Source organism: Sylvia atricapilla, chromosome 1, assembly GCF_009819655.1.
Source record: "Sylvia atricapilla isolate bSylAtr1 chromosome 1, bSylAtr1.pri, whole genome shotgun sequence".
Classification (NCBI taxonomy): Eukaryota; Metazoa; Chordata; class Aves; order Passeriformes; family Sylviidae; genus Sylvia; species Sylvia atricapilla.
The window spans coordinates 153,126,816-153,144,097 of NC_089140.1; the positions used below are offsets into that span (position 1 = coordinate 153,126,816).

The following is a 17,282-nucleotide window of genomic DNA, read 5'->3' on the forward strand; positions in this document are numbered from 1 at the left end:
CCAGCTTTTGTATTTACCAGTTCCTGAGGCTGTGGAGTCTGATTGGCTTGTGGTTTGTTCCTCTGTATATAGGGAATTAATTTGCTTTAGGGGCTGAGCTGAAAGAAGCTGCTGAGATGCTATTGATGGAGAAGGGCTTGGTTTTAGGAGCCCTACTTAGGTGAGTCTGAATTTAAATAAGCATCTAAAGTCAAGTCCTGCCTTGGCCAAGTAGTGACTTCCTTGACAGTGTAACTGCAGTTCATAAGGTGACAGGTCTGGAGCAGCATGAGCAGTTGAGAGAGCTGAGAGGTAATAACAATCATTCATCACAGGTAGAGTAAAACGCCAGCGACAGAGACAAGAGCTTCAAGTTAATGAGCAAAATGTATCCCAAATCATCTTTGAAACAGGAATATACAGCTTCCTGTAGTCCCACTGTAGACTGGCAACACCTTTATGATGTCTCAGCAATAGTATCATGAAACTTTGCTTTCTGAAAGCAAAAACAATAAAAATGACCAATTATTCATTGAAGAAGACACAGCAAATGCTTCTTGAAAGACAAAGATTTTCTGCAGTGCAATATAAAGGATTTATTATTACAGTATTACACAGTAAAGAAGTTGTTAAATATTGTAGAAGAAGCTGCCTGTATTTCAAATGCTTTTCTACTTGATTTTAACAAAACCAGACCATAATAAATTCTGTTCATCTAGCCTAGAACAGTCATAGAAATAAGTGAAGAACTGTAAGATTATCTGTGAAGAGTTAGGTCTTCTTGGTCTTCAGAGAACAGTTACCTGTTCTGCTCAAAAAAATACCCACCATTTAGGCAGACTGTTATAGAATCCTAGAATGGGTTGAAAGGGACCTTTTAAAGGTCACCCCAGCCTGCCATGGCAGGGACACCTTCCCCTATCCCAGGCTGCTCCAAGCCCTGTCCAACCTGCCCTGGAACACTTCCAGGGATGGAGCAGCCACAGCTTCTCTGGACAACCTGTGCCAGGGCCTCAGCCCCCTCACAGGGAAGAATTTCTTCCCAATATCCCATCTAACCCTGCCTCTGGCAGTGGGAAGCCATTTCCCCTTGTCCTGGCACTCCAGGCCCAAGTGCCTCTCCAGCTCTCCTAGAGCCCCTTTAGGCACTAGGAGGGACTCAAAGGTCTTCCCAGAGCCTTCTTTCCTACAGGCTGGACACCTCCAGTTCTCGCAGCCTATCTCCAGAGCAGAGAGGCTCAAGCCCTCAGAGCATTTCTTGGCCTTGCACTTGGCCTTGTTCAACTGCAGGACATTGCCCAGGATCCTGATTATGTTTAAAACCCACCCAAGTATCAGAATAATGCTGTTTTCTGCGATTTTTTTGCAGTAATTCAAACAAGGAGTATGAATTGACAGCATTTCCTGTTCTCAGGGTGTGAGAGCAAACAAGCTGTGTCCTTGAATGCTGAGACAGGAAGGCAGAGGAGCTGGATTTCCTATTCTATTAACTTCTCCAGAGGAAAGGAGGACATTGCCCTAAGCACTGATTAAAGCATTTCCTCATGTTTTGCTCTCCTCTGCTGCCCTCTCTTAGTCAGGGGCTGAGGGATGAGCTGTACTTCACCTGTCTGGAACATCTCCACAGTCACTGCTCAGGGTTTTTGGAGGCCTTTGCTATTGGAAGACTCTGCAGTGCAGATTTACTGATGGTTCCATAGGCCTGGGAGTAGCTGCCCATGGATGCTCTGGGATCACCTGCAGCTCCCACGTTTGCAGTGATCTGGAACATCTTTTTACTGGGCTTCAGAAGTGGACGAACATCTTTGCTGTGACACTGAGAGCTTCTGGGATTCTGTGTGAGAAAGAAAAGCCAAGAAAAGTTGATAACTTGGAATCAGCTTTCTGGAATGCAAATAGGACATAGGTTTGGCTTTGGTCAGCACTATCCTCTCAGGAAACAAAACACAAACTCAGGGCGCATGTAGGCTGATTTTCTCCCTCTTCTGCTCTTCTTGTCACAGAAAGTTGGTCAAAATTCCCTAAAGATTCTTCCAGATGCATTGGTCATATGTACACCTGCATGTGCAGCAAGCTCCACAATCCCATCTTGGGGAATAAATGGTTTCTTTTTCTCTCAAAACATTTTGGATGGGATTCCAAATCAGAGGGGCTAGAAGGTGGGTTGCAAGTGTGCTATGGGACATGCTTGAAAGTTTCTGCAACCTGGGCTAGTGGAAGGTGTCCCTGATCATGGCAGAGGGGTAGAACGAGATGGATTTTTACAACTCTTCCAACCCAAGCAGTCTGTGATTCTGTGAACCTTCCATACTCTTCCTCTGTCATAAGCTTCCTCCAATCACCTCTGCAGGTGCCAGCAGTCACCAGGCAGCAGACAGACAGATCAGGAAGAAAAAAAGCAGGAGCAATAGGTCACTAAAGAACCCAGTGAGGGTGAGGGCTTTTGCAAGGAAGCATGGCCAAGATCAAGGAAGAGGGAGGAGCAGAGAGGACAGGACTGACATCCTCACAGCTCAGCAGCCACAATCCATTAGAACCACAAACTCATTGAGGCTGGAAAACCCTCTGAGCCCACTGAGTCCAACCACACCCCCAGCACTGCCAAGTGCCACGGCCACCATTAATCCATGTCCCCTAGTGCCACATCCATGTGGCTGTTAAATCTCCCCAGGGATGGGGACTCCACCACTGCCCTGAGGTAGTCTGTGCCAGGCCTGCAAGGTGTGTTTTTTCCAATATCCAACCTGAACCTCTCCTGGAACCACTTGAGGCCATTTCCTCTCCTCCTGTCACTTGTTTCCTGAGAGCAGATCCTGACCCCCACCTGGCTGTACCTTCCTGTCAGGGAGTTGCAGAGAGTGACAAGGTCCCCCTGAGCCTCCTTTTTTCCATAGCTACTGCTGCTGCTCCAGACCCTCCCCCAGCTCTGTTCTCTTCTCTGGACACACTCCAGCCCCACAGTGGGACCCCTCCTTTCTTGTTGTGCTAAGTCCAAACTTACCCCCAGGATTGGAGGTCCCTCAGCACAGGGGACAGGTACTGCTCTGGGCATCAGCCACACCGTGGCTGGTACAAGCCAGGTGCTATTGGCCTCCTGCCCACCTGGGCACACCTGGGCTCATGTTCAGCTACTGTCATCAGCACCACCAGGTGACCTTTTCCAGCTTCCAGCCACTCTTCCTGGAGCACTACAGGGACTTGCTGTGACCCAGGCTACCACAAGTAAGGGACAGAAGTTAAGCGACTCACATTGTCATGGTTCTGCGCACTTGTAGGAGAGAGCCGAGTGTGTGGCCATGTGATTTGTCTCCCTAGTTTCTCATTGTGGAGATTCTGGACTGTTGAGGTGGTGCAGAACAGTTCCTGATCCCAGCACCAGGATTTGCATTTCCTGCAGAAGGAAAAACATGAGAGAAAGTAGGAAAATCAGAAGAACACAGAACACATTGACTGAGGCAGGGACAGTCCCATATCAACACTCATTCCACAGTGTTTTGTTCTTATGTCATTTCCCTCATACAGTTTCAGCCCCTCATTTTCCCATGCAAATTCCCTTCATTTCTTTTACAGCACTCATTCTCTCTCCCCCACAACAATACCCCAAGGTGGGTTAGGAGGTGGTACCTACTCTGCACAGTGGTGTGTGTGATGGGGTTGTATATCATCACACTAATCTGTGATCTCTGACACACAGTTCTGGCCAAGTCCTTGCTCTGGCTGGATCCTGTTGGCTGGGCCGCAGCTGTGGCTCCAGTGTGCACATGTGAAGGGTTTACAAGAGGGGGTGTTGGTTCTTGCTGGCCTTTTCTGGTGGGTACAGTCACTGAGCTGAAACCGGGGACAAGTGTGCTGGATTCACACTGGCTCAGCTGAATGTTTTCTCTCCGCCCTTGCTCCTTTGGAAGGCTCTTTGACTTCTTTTCAAGGATCATCTGCAGAACAGAAAAGCTGGTTAGATTTAATACAGCAATATAGCAGAAAAATAAAGCATCAAAACAAAGAGAAGTACCTATAAATATCTGCAATTTATTTTACAGGGTAACTAACGAGTATAATTTTGGAACTAGATGATCTTTTAAAGTACCTTTCAACCCAAACCATTCTGTGAATCTTTCTCAGACATCATGCTTCAGAGATCTTTCTTTGCCCTGTGGGAATTTGACAAGTAAAGGTCTCTCAAAGTATGGAACTGGCTGATCAAACACCAAGTATAACTGTGCCAGCAGGTACAGAAAGCCCAGGGGAACACAAAGACAAGACAATGACAGAATTTATTAAGTGTGTGCAAGAATGGCAGGTTACCTGGAGGATTAGGATTTGGGAAAATGGGATGAAAGTACCTCATATAATTTATTTCTATATTCTGCCACAGACAGCTGGACATCATCCCCCAAAGGAAGGATCACATCAAAATCCAAAGAGGGCTCCCTGGAAGGACAGTGGAATCTGAGGAAATGAGAACACATCATGTAATTCACTGACTGGGAACAGATTATTAAAATTTAAACAGGATTATTAAACAATCTTGTGTAAATAGGGTTGGAGAAAATAAAGAAATAGCTTTGCCATTTTTTCTGTAATGCATCTAAAGAAAATTTGTGCCAAGAGCAGGTTTGTAATGTCTCAGAAGACATCAGGGGAAGCTGCATGCTGGTGTCATTCTCACCTGCTCACGTAAGGATGCTGCAGAGCCTCCTCTGCTGTGAGCCGTTTGTCAGGGTTAAATACCAGAAGTTTCTTCAGCAGATCCAAGGCAGGCAGTGGAGTAGAGGATGGGAAAATCTCCTCAAATGCTACTCGCTGCCTAGAAGTCAGAAAAAAATGATACAAACTCTCAGTGTCTAATTCCCAGTGAAGGCAGGAGTGACAGTTCTGGGATCACGTCAAGGTGACACCAGACACGAGTTCACTGACAAGGTGTATCATAATCACTGAATCCTAGAAGGGTTTGGCTGGGAATGGACCTTAAAGCTCATCATTTTCCAGCCCCGTGATCCCACAAACCTAGACCCAAGATAATAGAAACATACCTCTCAGTAATTTACAGACACAAGTTTAAAAGAAGATAGCACTTTAAAATCTGGTTTTGCGTTTTGAAATCCTAAATATAATTGTGCACATAATTTTAAGCACCAAATCTTACTCATATTTTACATAATTTCTATTTAAGGAGACAACTTAGAGCCCCTTCCAGTGCCTTAAAAGGTTCACAGGCAGCTGGAGAAGGACTTTGGACAAGGGCCTGGAGTGACAGCACAACTGGGAAGGGCTTCCCACTGCCAGAGGGCAGGGTTAGATGGGGTACTGGGAGGAAATTACTGCTCGTGAGAGTACTGAGGGACTGCAATGATTTCCTGGAGAAGTTGTGGCTGCCCCATCCCTGGAAGGCCAGGTTGGATGGGACTTGGAGCAACCTGGTCTAGTGAAACGTGTCCCTGTCCATGTCAGGGGGGTGGAATGAGATGATCTCTAAGGTCCCTTCCCACTCCAACTATTCTGTGGTTCCATGACTCCGTGGTCCTACATTGGATGATCTGAGACACACAAACACCTCAAGCTTACCGGGAGCTCATGTGGTTAATAACTGAGGCCTTGTACTCTGACTGCAGAGCCAAAATATCTGCAATAATAAAAAGATACTGTTACTGCCAAGATGAGGATTAGCAGAGCTACACAGTTTATGAAGGAAAGCAAATTATTTGATATTAACATTAGAAATTATCCTCATAAAAGTCAGTCAGAGATCTATGGAAGAGGGATGGAATATTTACTTACAAATTTTCTAATCTGATTTTTGAATTCCTACTTATTAATCATACACTTCATTAACTCGCATTGTCATTGTAACAGATGCAGAAGCACCATGATATGTGAAATTCTTATTTTCCTCCAACATTAACATTCAAGATGAAGATTTTAATTTCTTTGGGAAAGTGCCAGAATGAATGAGAGATACCTTCTTCCCTGACCCAGGCAGGCTGATTTCTTCCACCCTTAACCCTTCTTTTGGTACCTTTCCCCACAGCAGAGTCCTACCTTCTGGGGATGGAGCAGGGATGACCCTCAGGATCTGCTCTATTTGATTAATTGTTGATGTTCCAGGAAAAAGAGGCTTTCCAAGCAGCATCTCTCCGAGAATACAGCCAATGCTCCACATGTCTACACCCTTAGTGTAACTACAAACAGGAACAGAACAGAGGTAGGATTAAATGTAGCAAATATTTTCCTGTACCTGGTATTCACATCGCCTACATTGATTTATTTGCTAGAAAGCAGGCTTGGTGACTTCTCAAATATAAATGTGGTTTAAACCACAAATTGAATAACATTTGGGAATCATGAGACTGGCAAGTACAAAACAGGAAGGAGATTTATCCTACTCACAGTTTAGTCTAAGAAACCATAAAAGGAAATAAATATTACAGGGGAATGCAGGAACAAGGTAATATATTAAAGGTAATGCCAGAACAAGGTATTATATCCTTTTCATATGACCAAGAATGAAGATACACATTGTACTTTGGAAACATTTGACTTTGGTCATGATGCACTTACAAAGTAGTCACAATTACCTAAGAATTACATTTTCAAGCAAAGTAAATGCCAAACAGTGGGTATAGGACATCATATAAACATAGGACAAACATAGAGATGTTTGCAAAATACCCACATCAATCCAATTTAAAATTTGGGATACTACTCTGCTTCTATTTATTTGCTTTTCTGATTTTTTATATTTAATTTAAAAAAAAAGGACTAAGCCTGACTTAACAGGCAGCTGGTTTAACATTTGATTAAGGAGTATTTCGTGAAGGTCTATCAAAAAAACACTGCTTCAATTTGGAAAAGAGGACTTATGTTCTCAAGCAGATTTAGTAAAGCTGTGGGTTTAAGGGAGAAGAAATAAGTCTGGTGGGAGAAAAGGTGACAAACAGATGAGTTGCTCACGTACGTACATTGACACTAAGAACACACGAAGAACGTGTACATGTTCATAAGAGGTTTTTATGTCACGGAAGTTTAATTGTATACTGAGAAAACCGATTGCTGACATGGCACCGCATCTGGTGACACTGACAATTCAAAGACTGAAGACTTTCAGACAAATAACCTGCACGGGGTGTTGAAGTGCCAGGCCCCCAGCCCTGGACTCACCTGCGAGAGGCCAGCAGGATCTCGGGGGCCCGGTACCAGCGCGTGGCCACGTACTCGGTGAGCGCGGGGCTGGGCTGCTCCTCGCCCGGCTGGCACAGGGAACGGGCCAGCCCAAAGTCACACAGCTTCACATGGCACTGGGCATCCAGCAGCACATTGGAGGGCTGCATTGAACACAGCAGAATCAATTAGCCTTTAATCTCTGAATAGCGGATTACCAAGGTTCTTTTACTAGTCTCATACTTGTGTATTTCTTCATACGTTTCCTATGAGACCGGCTGGGACAGCTGAGGGTATTCATCCTAGAGAAAAGGCTCCAGGGGAGATCTTAGAACCCCTTCCAGGGCCTAAAGGGGTGCCAAGAAAGCTTGGGAGGGACTTTGAACACAGGCCTGGACAGCAAAAGCAGGAATGGCTTCCCACTGCCAGAGGGCAGGGTTAGATGGGATATTGGGAAGGAATTCTTCCCTGGGAGGGTGCTGAGGCCCTGGCACAGGGTGCCCAGAGAGGCTGTGGCTGCCCCATCCCTGGAAGTGTACAAGGCCAGGCTGGACAGGGCTTGGAGCAACCTGGGATAGTGCAAAGTGGCCCTGTCAATGGCAGGCAGTGGGAATGGATGGGCTTTGAAAGTCCCTTCCACCCCAAATCAATCTGTGATTTTATTTAGTGTTCAACAGAAAACTGGAGTGAAGGATACAGATCATGATCAAAATGTACCTTCTGATCCCTGTGAATAACATTCCCTGAGTGGATGAATTTAGTTGCCTTCAGGAGCTGGTAGAGAATGTAACACTTGTGGATGTCTTTCAGCAAATTCCCCTTCTTAATCACAGCATGTAAATCTGTCTCTGTAATATACCAGTAATATATTTACATCAGTAAATATCAGTAGCATCATGAACATTCATATCACCACCACACCACTACCAAAGTGATAAGAAGGATAACTCCTACGAGAGGCTGGGTTTGAATGGCAGTTGCAATGCTGAGTCTCACCCATGGACTCGAAGATGAGGTAGATGTCCTTGTCATTCTCTGCTTGGATAACATCGAGCAGCTTGATGATATTGGGATGTTCTCCGAATTCCTACACAGGGTAGAGACACAGCTGTCAAAACATGTGTTTTGCTTGTGAATCATAAAAAGGGACAATAACCTATTTTAATTTGTATTACTGTTTAGAACAAACATAAACATATTATTTCCTCTTTTAGGCTTCTTCTGAAATAAACTTTAAAAAAGGATTTAAGTGTGTTCCATAGTAGGAAAACAATCAGTTAATCAAAAAAGTAATCTCTGTTGAATGAGACATTAGTTCTAACACTCCTTCTATAGCATTTATAATAATATCCAGTCCCCTTTATGCACCTCAAACTTCCTACTGAACCAAAGAATTATTGTGGCATGAAAATAGATGATAGTTGCCATCAACATTCGTAGTTAGAAACGCACACAATCAGAACATGTCAGTCTGAGGGCTGGCTCAGACACTCACAGGCTGCACTGTGGAATTGACTGCATGGAGATCAGACAGCACACAGAGATACCTCAACACAGGTATCACACTGCAGCTGTGGAGTCCTTCCTCACATTTTTGCAGACTGACAATCCTCATAGGATGATTAAGTTCATCCCCAGCTGTAACAGCTTTAATTTCCCACTCTGCACAGCTGGGGACACCATAAACACTTCATATTCATAATACTACGACATTTTATAACATGTAACATCTGGGAAAGATCACAAAACAACAACATTCACCTGCAGCAACCTGTGAAAACACACTCATAGAGCAGTGATACACAGCCAGGCCATCACACACTTTATTTTCATTGTGAGAACAGTCACAATACTCATCCAAATGATCTAAAGGAGATTTTTACCCAAAAGGGGATATTGTTTCTAGAGATGCAGCTAAATTTTGACAGTATTACTAGAGTGCTGTTTCAGAAGGAAAATTCCACTGTCTCACACTGCCTTGCCCTGGAACTGATAACAGGAAGTCGTAAAAAAATTTCAATCTGTACTAAAAAACCCACATTATCTTGAAAAAAATCTTGTCAGGGCCAGTTCTGTTAATCTTTTCTTAAAGAATAATGATGCTACTAATATACTTACCAAAATGATATTCTACAATTGGCCTAAAATACACCTGTAGATCTACAACTGAACAGCAAACACAAAATCTGCAAACAACGGCCATCAGAGAATCATTCACACTCCAGATTCTACAGCTTCTCAACTAGAATAATTGAGATACATAACATAATAACCTAGCCCATCAAATGACCTTGTGATAAACATCAAGACTGAACAAAGCAATTATTATGCACAGATAAATTAAGACAAGCATGCAATTATGAATAACAGAGTATTTTTCACATCTTTTCCTCTCTGAACCCTCCATCTTGAACCTCAAGAAAGAGGTTTAAAATAGGAGGGGAAACTAAAATTGTTAAAGTCTATTGACCACCAAAAGTTATGGAAGTATTGCCTGAACAGCACATTCACTTCCCTCTCCCTGCTCTCCGCTTCCAAGTAACTCCTTCTTTCCTTCAGAAGAAATATCCTTTTTTCCACTGCTCCTCCTCCATCCATCCATTCCAGAAGTGCTGCACTTTCAGAGATGATATAACTTACAGATAGTTCACTTCTAAGGAATTGTTTATATTTTTATCTTTGAAGTTTGCAGCTTCTATTTCAGGCTTCAAGAATTACTAAAAAGTAAAAAAAAATCATCTCTTTCCTACTTGAACTTTGCAGTCTTAGGAAATATATCTTCTATGAGCCCTGCCTCCCTTTTGTCCATAGAAACAAGGACACAAATCACAAGTTATTACAACATTATTCCAAAATATTGATGTTTCTACATGCTAAGTCTGAGGAGGAGTGGACAGATAACTGGAATGCCATGATTAAAGTCAATTATATCAAAACAAGAGTAGTCTAAAGTTATTTCTTGAAGAATTTCCCTTTTTCTTTTGGTTCGATTATTTTAAGTGATTAAATTTCTAACAGCATGATGGAGGAAAACAATTTTGGAGTGTAAATCCCTCTCCCACCCCAGCCCCTCCTCCAATCACGGCAGTTACAATGTAAGAGAAACAGTCTCTATCCACAAAGAAGCAAGAAGTGACAGAAGGTGCTAATGTGCTTTTATTGCAGCAGACACATTGCTAATAATGGGGAAAGAGAGGGAAAGACTAAAAATAAGCCCAAATGGAGACTATTTCATTCAGGTGGGCTCACCCTGAAAGGCTCTTTGCCAAGATAGTGCAGAAAAGAAATTAGAGTTATCAACACTTATCAATGACCGCTGCATTTTGGAAAACAACGGGAAGAAAATACTTAGACTTTAAATCAGAGATAATAAAAAAATCAGAGAAGAGGGGGAACATGGACATTACCTGCAGGAACATAATCTCTCGAAATGTTCTCTAGAAATAAAGAAAAAACCAATTTATTAACTCAAGACAATGGCATAACAGAGATACAGTTAAATGACAGGGTTAAGTCTACTCCTCTTCTGTACATGCCATGATACACAAAGCTTGATATTTATCACTTGTTTTTATCCCAATATAGCTGCAGACTGTATTGTTACATGCATAATTATCATTTTCCAGAGACAAAAGTCCTGAAAATACCTATGGAATCCCACCACATCTCAGAATACATCAAGACAGTAATTTCTCACCTGAGCATCTGTTCTGTTCCTGAAAGCATCAAAAATCTTTTTCACAGCGACTGTCTCTCCTGTCCTGCGGTCAGTCGCTCTCCAGACGATGCCATAAGCCTGCGGAGAAGCACAGACAGGTGAGCCCTGTGCTGACACCTGCACACAGCTCAGGCCTGCAGTGGAACCACAGCCTGTCCAGCCATGGACTGCAGGCAGAGGGGACAGAAGCTGCACAGAAGATAGAGAGATTAGGCCAAGGAGCTACTCCACTGAGGAGACACACTGAGGGAGTTGTGGTTGTTCATCCTGGAGTAGAGAAGGCTGCAGGGAGATTTTAGAGCCCCTTCCAGTGCCTGAAAGGACTCCAAAACAGTTCCAGAGGGACTTTAGACAAGGGCCTGGAGTGACAACACAAGCTGGAAGGGCTTCCCACTGCTAGAGGGCAGGGTTTAGATGGGATTTGGGAATAAATCCTTCCCTGGGAGGGTAGTGAGGCCCCGGCACAGACTGCCCCAAGAAGCTGTGGCTGCCCCATCACTGGAAGTGTGCAAGGCCAGGCTGGATTTGGCTTGGAGCAACCAGGTCTAGTGTAAGATGTCCATGGCCATGGCAGGGGGTGGGAATGAGCAGGCTTTGAAGTCTCTTGCAACAAATATTCTGTGCTTCCAGGACTCTGTATGGAGAGCAGCCCTGAGAAGGACTTGGGAGTGCTGGTGGACAAAAACCTGGAAATGAGGTGACAACATGCACTAGCAACCCAGACAGCCAACCATGTCCTGGGATGCATCAAAAGGACAACTAGGGGATCAGTTCTAGGTTGTGACAGGCAGGTCCTGTCTGACCAACCTGACCTCCCTCTGTGACAGTGTGACCTGGAAAGGCTGCATCGATGGGATGGGATCGATGGGCCAAGGCAAGGTGCAAGGCTCAACAAGGCCAAGGTCTTGCTCTTGGGTCACAACAGCCCCATGAAACATGCCAGGCTTGGGACAGAGTGGCTGGAAAGCTGGAAAAGGATCTGGCAGTGCTGCTGACAGTGGCTGAACATGAGCCCAAGTGTGCCCAGGTGGCAAGATGTCAATGGCACCTGGCTGTTACCAGCCATGGTGTGGCTGGCAGGTCAAGAGAGACAATTCTTCCCAATTTGACTTTGGTGAGATTCCCAAATGGAGCACTGCATCCAGCTTGGAGCTGCTCCAAGAAAGACACAGACCAATTTGAGCAGGTGCAGAGAAGGGCCATGGAGATGCCCTGAGAGCTCTGCTCTGGAGCCAGGCTGACAGCTGCAGGTGCCCAGTCTGGAGAAGAGATGGCTCCAAGGAGAACCTACTGTGGTCTTTCAAAACTGAAAGAGGGTCAGTTTTGACTTTTCACCACAGTCTGTAGTGACAACATCCCAGAATTGCTGAGGTTGAAAAGCCCTCCAAGACCACTGGGTCCAACCACTAACACAGCAGTGTCAAGTCCAACACTAAACTTTTTTTTTCAATTAAAAGCTGTGTTGTCTATTAAGGGAACAGGGACTTCAACATGAGTTTTCCCTATTCTGGATGACTGTGATACTTAGAAATGATGATTACTCAGTCAGATTACTCTGTGGTACAGATCCATTTTTTTTTATTTTAGGCCACAGATTTGAATCTTGACTTTCCAGTCTAGGAGCTGCTTTACCCTTGCACAAAGGAATCACATCCCACTCAGAAATGCTCACTTAATGTTTAAATACTTGTATGAAGCAAAACAGGTACAATGTATTATTCCAGCTCATGTAAGGGCATCAAGGCAGGCTTTCCAGTAACATGTGTGGTCCTGGAGCATGGGATCATGGCCTTTGCCGTGCATCAGGCAGTACAAATAGTTGTAAGAGTACCTCAGGTAAGTGCTACAGTCCTACCCTGCTGGCAATTGGGAAACAGCCTCAAGTTGGGAGGTGTAGGTTGGATATTGGAAAAAACACACCTGCAAAGGGCTGTGCAGCCCTGACACAGACTGCTTCAGGGCAGGTGTGGAGTCCCCATCCCGAGGGGGATTTAACAGCCACGTGGATGTGGCACTTGGAGACATGGATTAGTGGTGGTCTTGGCAGTGCTGGGGGAGCAGGGGTGACTCCATAGGCTCAGAGGGCTTTCCCACCTCAATGATTCCTTGAGGGAAATACTTAAATACTTGTATCAACACAACTAAATGATACCAAAGAAGTGCCAGAATAGAAAACCAGCTAACTCGGGATAGTTTAGAGCTGTCTGAGGAGACATACGTTAGAATTTACCACTGACTCACATATAAAAATACATTTTATGGAGAAGATATGACTTGATGCAGCATGATCTGAAGTGATGGGATTATAGTAAATGTAGAAGGATTTGGCAGGCACAGAGAGAATGTACTTTGAGACTCAGATCCATTTTACTATTTACTTTTGAGCTTTTACAGTCCCCCGGAGCTCCCCTGGGTCACCTGGAGCTTCCACCAGGCCATGAGCGACACACAGAGTTGCCACGGACGCCTGAACTCCCAAACGGCCCTCAGCTCCCCGGGCCGCCTGGAGCTCTCTCGCTGCCCTGAACTCCACACGGGCCGCTCGAGCTCTCACGGTCCCCCCTAGCTCCCACGACCAGCCCATCTCCCACAGGCCAACCCCCGCCAGGCACTCACGCCCTTGCCCAGGCGCCTCTTGATCTCGTATTTGCGGCACACGAGCGGCTCCACCTCGGGCGGGCTCATGGCGGCACCTCCCTGTGGGCCCCCGCCGCCATGGAAACGGCCCCGCGCAGCGCGCAGGCGCACAGCGCCGCGGGGAGCCGGCGGGCGGTGCCCTGAGCGCTGAGGGAGGAGCAGAGCGGGACAGGGAGACGGGGACGGGGGGACAGAGGGAGACGGGGACGGGGGGACAGGGGGACAGGGGGACAGAGGGACAGAGGGAGACGGGGACTGAGGGAGACGGGGACGGGGGGACAGGGGGACAAGGGACAGAGGGAGACGGGGACTGAGGGAGACGGGGACAGGGGGACAGGACAGCGGGACAGGGACAGGGGGACAGGACAGCGGGACAGAGGGAGACGGGGACGGGGGGACAGGGGGACAGGGACAGGGGGACAGGAGGACAGAGGGAGACGGGGACTGAGGGAGACGGGGACAGGGGGAGACGGGGACAGGAGGAGACCGGTTGCTCCTGCCGGGGCTCCGGGAGAGCCGGGGAGCGGCCCGGGACACGGGCCCGGAGGGACAGCGCGAGGGGACGGCTGCCCGCCGCCGGAGGGCAGGACAGATGGATTTTGGGCAGGAATTGTTCCCGGGGAGGTGCCGAGGCCCTGGCACGCGGTGCCCAGCTGTGGCTGCCCCATCCCCGGCAGTGCCCAAGGCCGGGCCGGACGGGGCTGGGGCCCGGGATGGTGGAAGGTGGCCCTCCTACGGCAGGTGGATGGCACTGGATCAGTTTTAAGGTCCGTTCTAAGCTCAACCATTCTGAGATTAAATGATACTTCGGGGTTTTTTTTTTTTTCCCCCTCCAGTTTTAATTCTTCCTTCCTACCCCCACCCAATTCCAACTTTTCTGATGAGGCTAAAGTTTATTTAATATGACACTTTGCAGTCGTGTTTTCTACAGCGTTACTTTTCTTCCCTTGTATTTTATAGCAGGTAGGATGATTTCTGAAGCTTGATCTTTTCTGAATTAGATCAAAAATCAAATTTGAAATCAAAATTGTTAAGCTGAATGCATTTACTAGATAGTTTGTTGTTACTTTTTTTAAAATGAGAAAATTATGGAGTTGGATTTAGTGTAATGGATTTGCATGACTGTAAATGTTCTTTGAGATATGACTTCAGTTTATTAATGAACTGGCATCTTTGGTCATGTGCAGGGATTTGGTTTGCTGAGTGTGCGCTTCCATCACTGGCATAATTCATTTTGTGTGGAAGTTTCCTGAATTCTGACTCTTACAAAACAGGCTTATTCCTCTCATGATTTTAAAGAAATTGCATTCAGTTTAGTTTTAAATGTTCATTTAGGATTCTTCAAGGGACTCACTAACTACTTTAGGCTGTATTGTTTATGGGATACATTTATCTGCCTTATCCTGCTCACAAACAAAGCTCTGTGTGTGCATCTTACCAGTGACTTGACCACTTAAATCTGATTAAAATTTGAGAACAGCTGCCGACTCTTGGCTCTTGTGAGGGCCCTCTGCATACAGTGCTGTCCTGTGGGTGGGGGTGATGAGAAGAACCCTTGTATTATATGAGTTTCTGCTCAAGCCTCTAATTCTTTATTAATTTGATGTTTAGATTTTATTTAGAGAAGAAACTTTAACCTATTGTAGTGAAATTTTCTGGGTTGTTCCAGTTTTTGGTTTTTCACTCTTCACTTAATATTGTTAAGGTAGTGTTTAAAAACCGATCCTGAACTGAGGGAGGTGAAATACTTCTTGAAACAGTATGTATAAACTCCATTCAGCATTACATACAAGTACTGCATCACAGTCTGTTCAGATAATCTTAGGACTCTGACATTTCTTATACTTTGTAGGTTTGAAGGCTGGAACACTGCTTTTACTTCACTGCTTTGTGTCAACTGTAATGTCAAATTTTTCAGGAGATTGAGTGAGGTAAATGCCAGTGGCTAGCTTTTTAGTATATGCAATTAAATAGGAACCGTTTTGTTAAGGAATACCATTTTGTATTGCAAGATAAGCAGCACAGCTCTGGATACTAACCTCAAATATACTGCTTTTATAACTTGGTGATGCCTAATTTTACTCTACTAGGGAAAAAAACCCTCCCGGTTTCTTCTTCTAGTCTATATTTCTGTTAACTGTCAGTTTATACAAACCAGCATTTTTTCTTTTCACATTTATTCAGGATATATGACTCAAACCCTGAAAAAGCAAGTACTCCAGGTGGACCATCTGAAATGTCTGAAGAATTACCAGAGTTGAAAAGCTGTGTCCCCCACAGTTAGTCACTTAAATCCATATCTCCATGTAAATGTCATCATAGTTGCCTGGAGGAGAAAGCTGTAGATAACTTGAAGAGTGTTCAAATGCAAAATAATGAATCCTAGGCAGGATGCTAGTTTCTATCTGCCTAATTTCACTATTCGAATAGTTTTTTCCTGTGCCTTCAGGTTTGTTTTATTTTTAAGACCCTGAATAGCAACAACTGTGTTCCTGACAGGCCTTATTAAAATTTCAAACAATGTTAAAATATTCAGACATTGCTAGTTATTGTTCCAATATACACTGTACAGTTTTTACTGTTTCCTATAATCAAGTCTCAAATTTTGAAAAAGAAAATTAACACTTGTGTTTTTAAAAATAAAATAATTTAAGCAGTTTCAGAAGTGGAAGATCAAAACCTAAATTGTAGGGAAATTACAGTGGTCTGATACTGAAAAGCTCCAAAAGTGTTTTGACTTTTATTTTTTCTTACAGGCTGACAAACTGTAGCATTTATCTGACAACAAGAAATGAAGACAGTGATTGCAAGACATATAAAAATAGATCTGGCCTGAATGATTGGTGCCTCATATATTTGTGTCTGCACTGTCAGATGCACCTGTACCAAGCTTTGTGCCATTTAGAAATGTTTGTGTATTTTGAAATAAAACACAATGCATACTAGCTCATGTTTCTCAACACTTCATGGGCCATGCAGGCTGCTGCCAGTGTTCTCTCTGTGCACAGGCTGTACAGGGACTGGCTACAGCACTGAGGGTCAACTACAAGGATGATTCTTTTTCCCAATAATCTCACACAGGCCTGCTAAACTTTAGGAATGTTGCTAATAATTTTTAGAGAATTACAGAAACACCTTCAGTGGCTGAGAATCTATTGTGCACAGTAGCCTTAATAAACAGAGTGTATATACCATATAAAAACTACAAAATGCACACTCAAGCTTTTAAGCATGAAATGCACGTTTGCTGTGGTCCTTGCACTTTTACAATGCTATTTATGTGTGAAGAGTGCAAGGACCAACTCAAGAACTTTGTTTTCTTTGCCTGAAGTCGTAAACCTATCGTTTACAAACATTTGAAGAAAAGGCTGTAACATTCACAATTTGTCTTAGTTATATAATGCAAGCTGCTAGCTTTTCTTTTTTGCAAGATTTTTCTTATTTTCCTTGGAGGAAGAATCACTACTGTACTGAATTCAGATCCTTGGTATTCTGCTGGCTGATATATGTCTTGTGTAATTTACTACATAGTGAATTTAGAGCTCTGAATAGATCTATTTCTTGTCCTTTTTCCTCTGAAGTTGCAGGTCATGCCAATACAACAGCTGGAACTTCCTACCGAAGTGTTTGTATAGAATGACAGTGGGAAGTACTTTTTTCACTTTTAAATTTACAGAAAAAATTCGTGTGTACTATACTGTATGTATCTGCATTATTTATATACAGTCATCACTACACAATACTAATTGTACAGAGAATAAAGCCATTGCAAGTGTCTGAGCCCGCCCCGCTG

General features: G+C 44.4%; 1 protein-coding gene and 1 long non-coding RNA gene across 2 annotated transcripts; one reads left to right on the forward strand and one right to left on the reverse strand.

Moving 5' to 3' along the window:
• Positions 1-520: 520 nt before the first annotated feature.
• Positions 521-13,651, reverse strand: MAPK15 (mitogen-activated protein kinase 15). Its single transcript, XM_066337757.1, is given in 14 exon segments — positions 521-1,813; positions 3,229-3,305; positions 3,308-3,370; positions 3,608-3,911; positions 4,320-4,425; positions 4,646-4,783; positions 5,542-5,599; positions 6,016-6,155; positions 7,135-7,298; positions 7,852-7,982; positions 8,131-8,221; positions 10,542-10,571; positions 10,832-10,930; positions 13,469-13,651. Coding segments are annotated over 14 exon segments (1,677 nt in total). The 5' UTR covers positions 13,538-13,651; the 3' UTR covers positions 521-1,606.
• LOC136372917 (uncharacterized) lies at positions 6,053-17,269 on the forward strand. Its single transcript, XR_010745544.1, has 3 exons — positions 6,053-6,178; positions 10,761-10,950; positions 16,246-17,269. It is a non-coding gene; the product is annotated as an uncharacterized lncRNA (long non-coding RNA).
• The last annotated feature ends 13 nt before the right edge of the window (positions 17,270-17,282 follow it).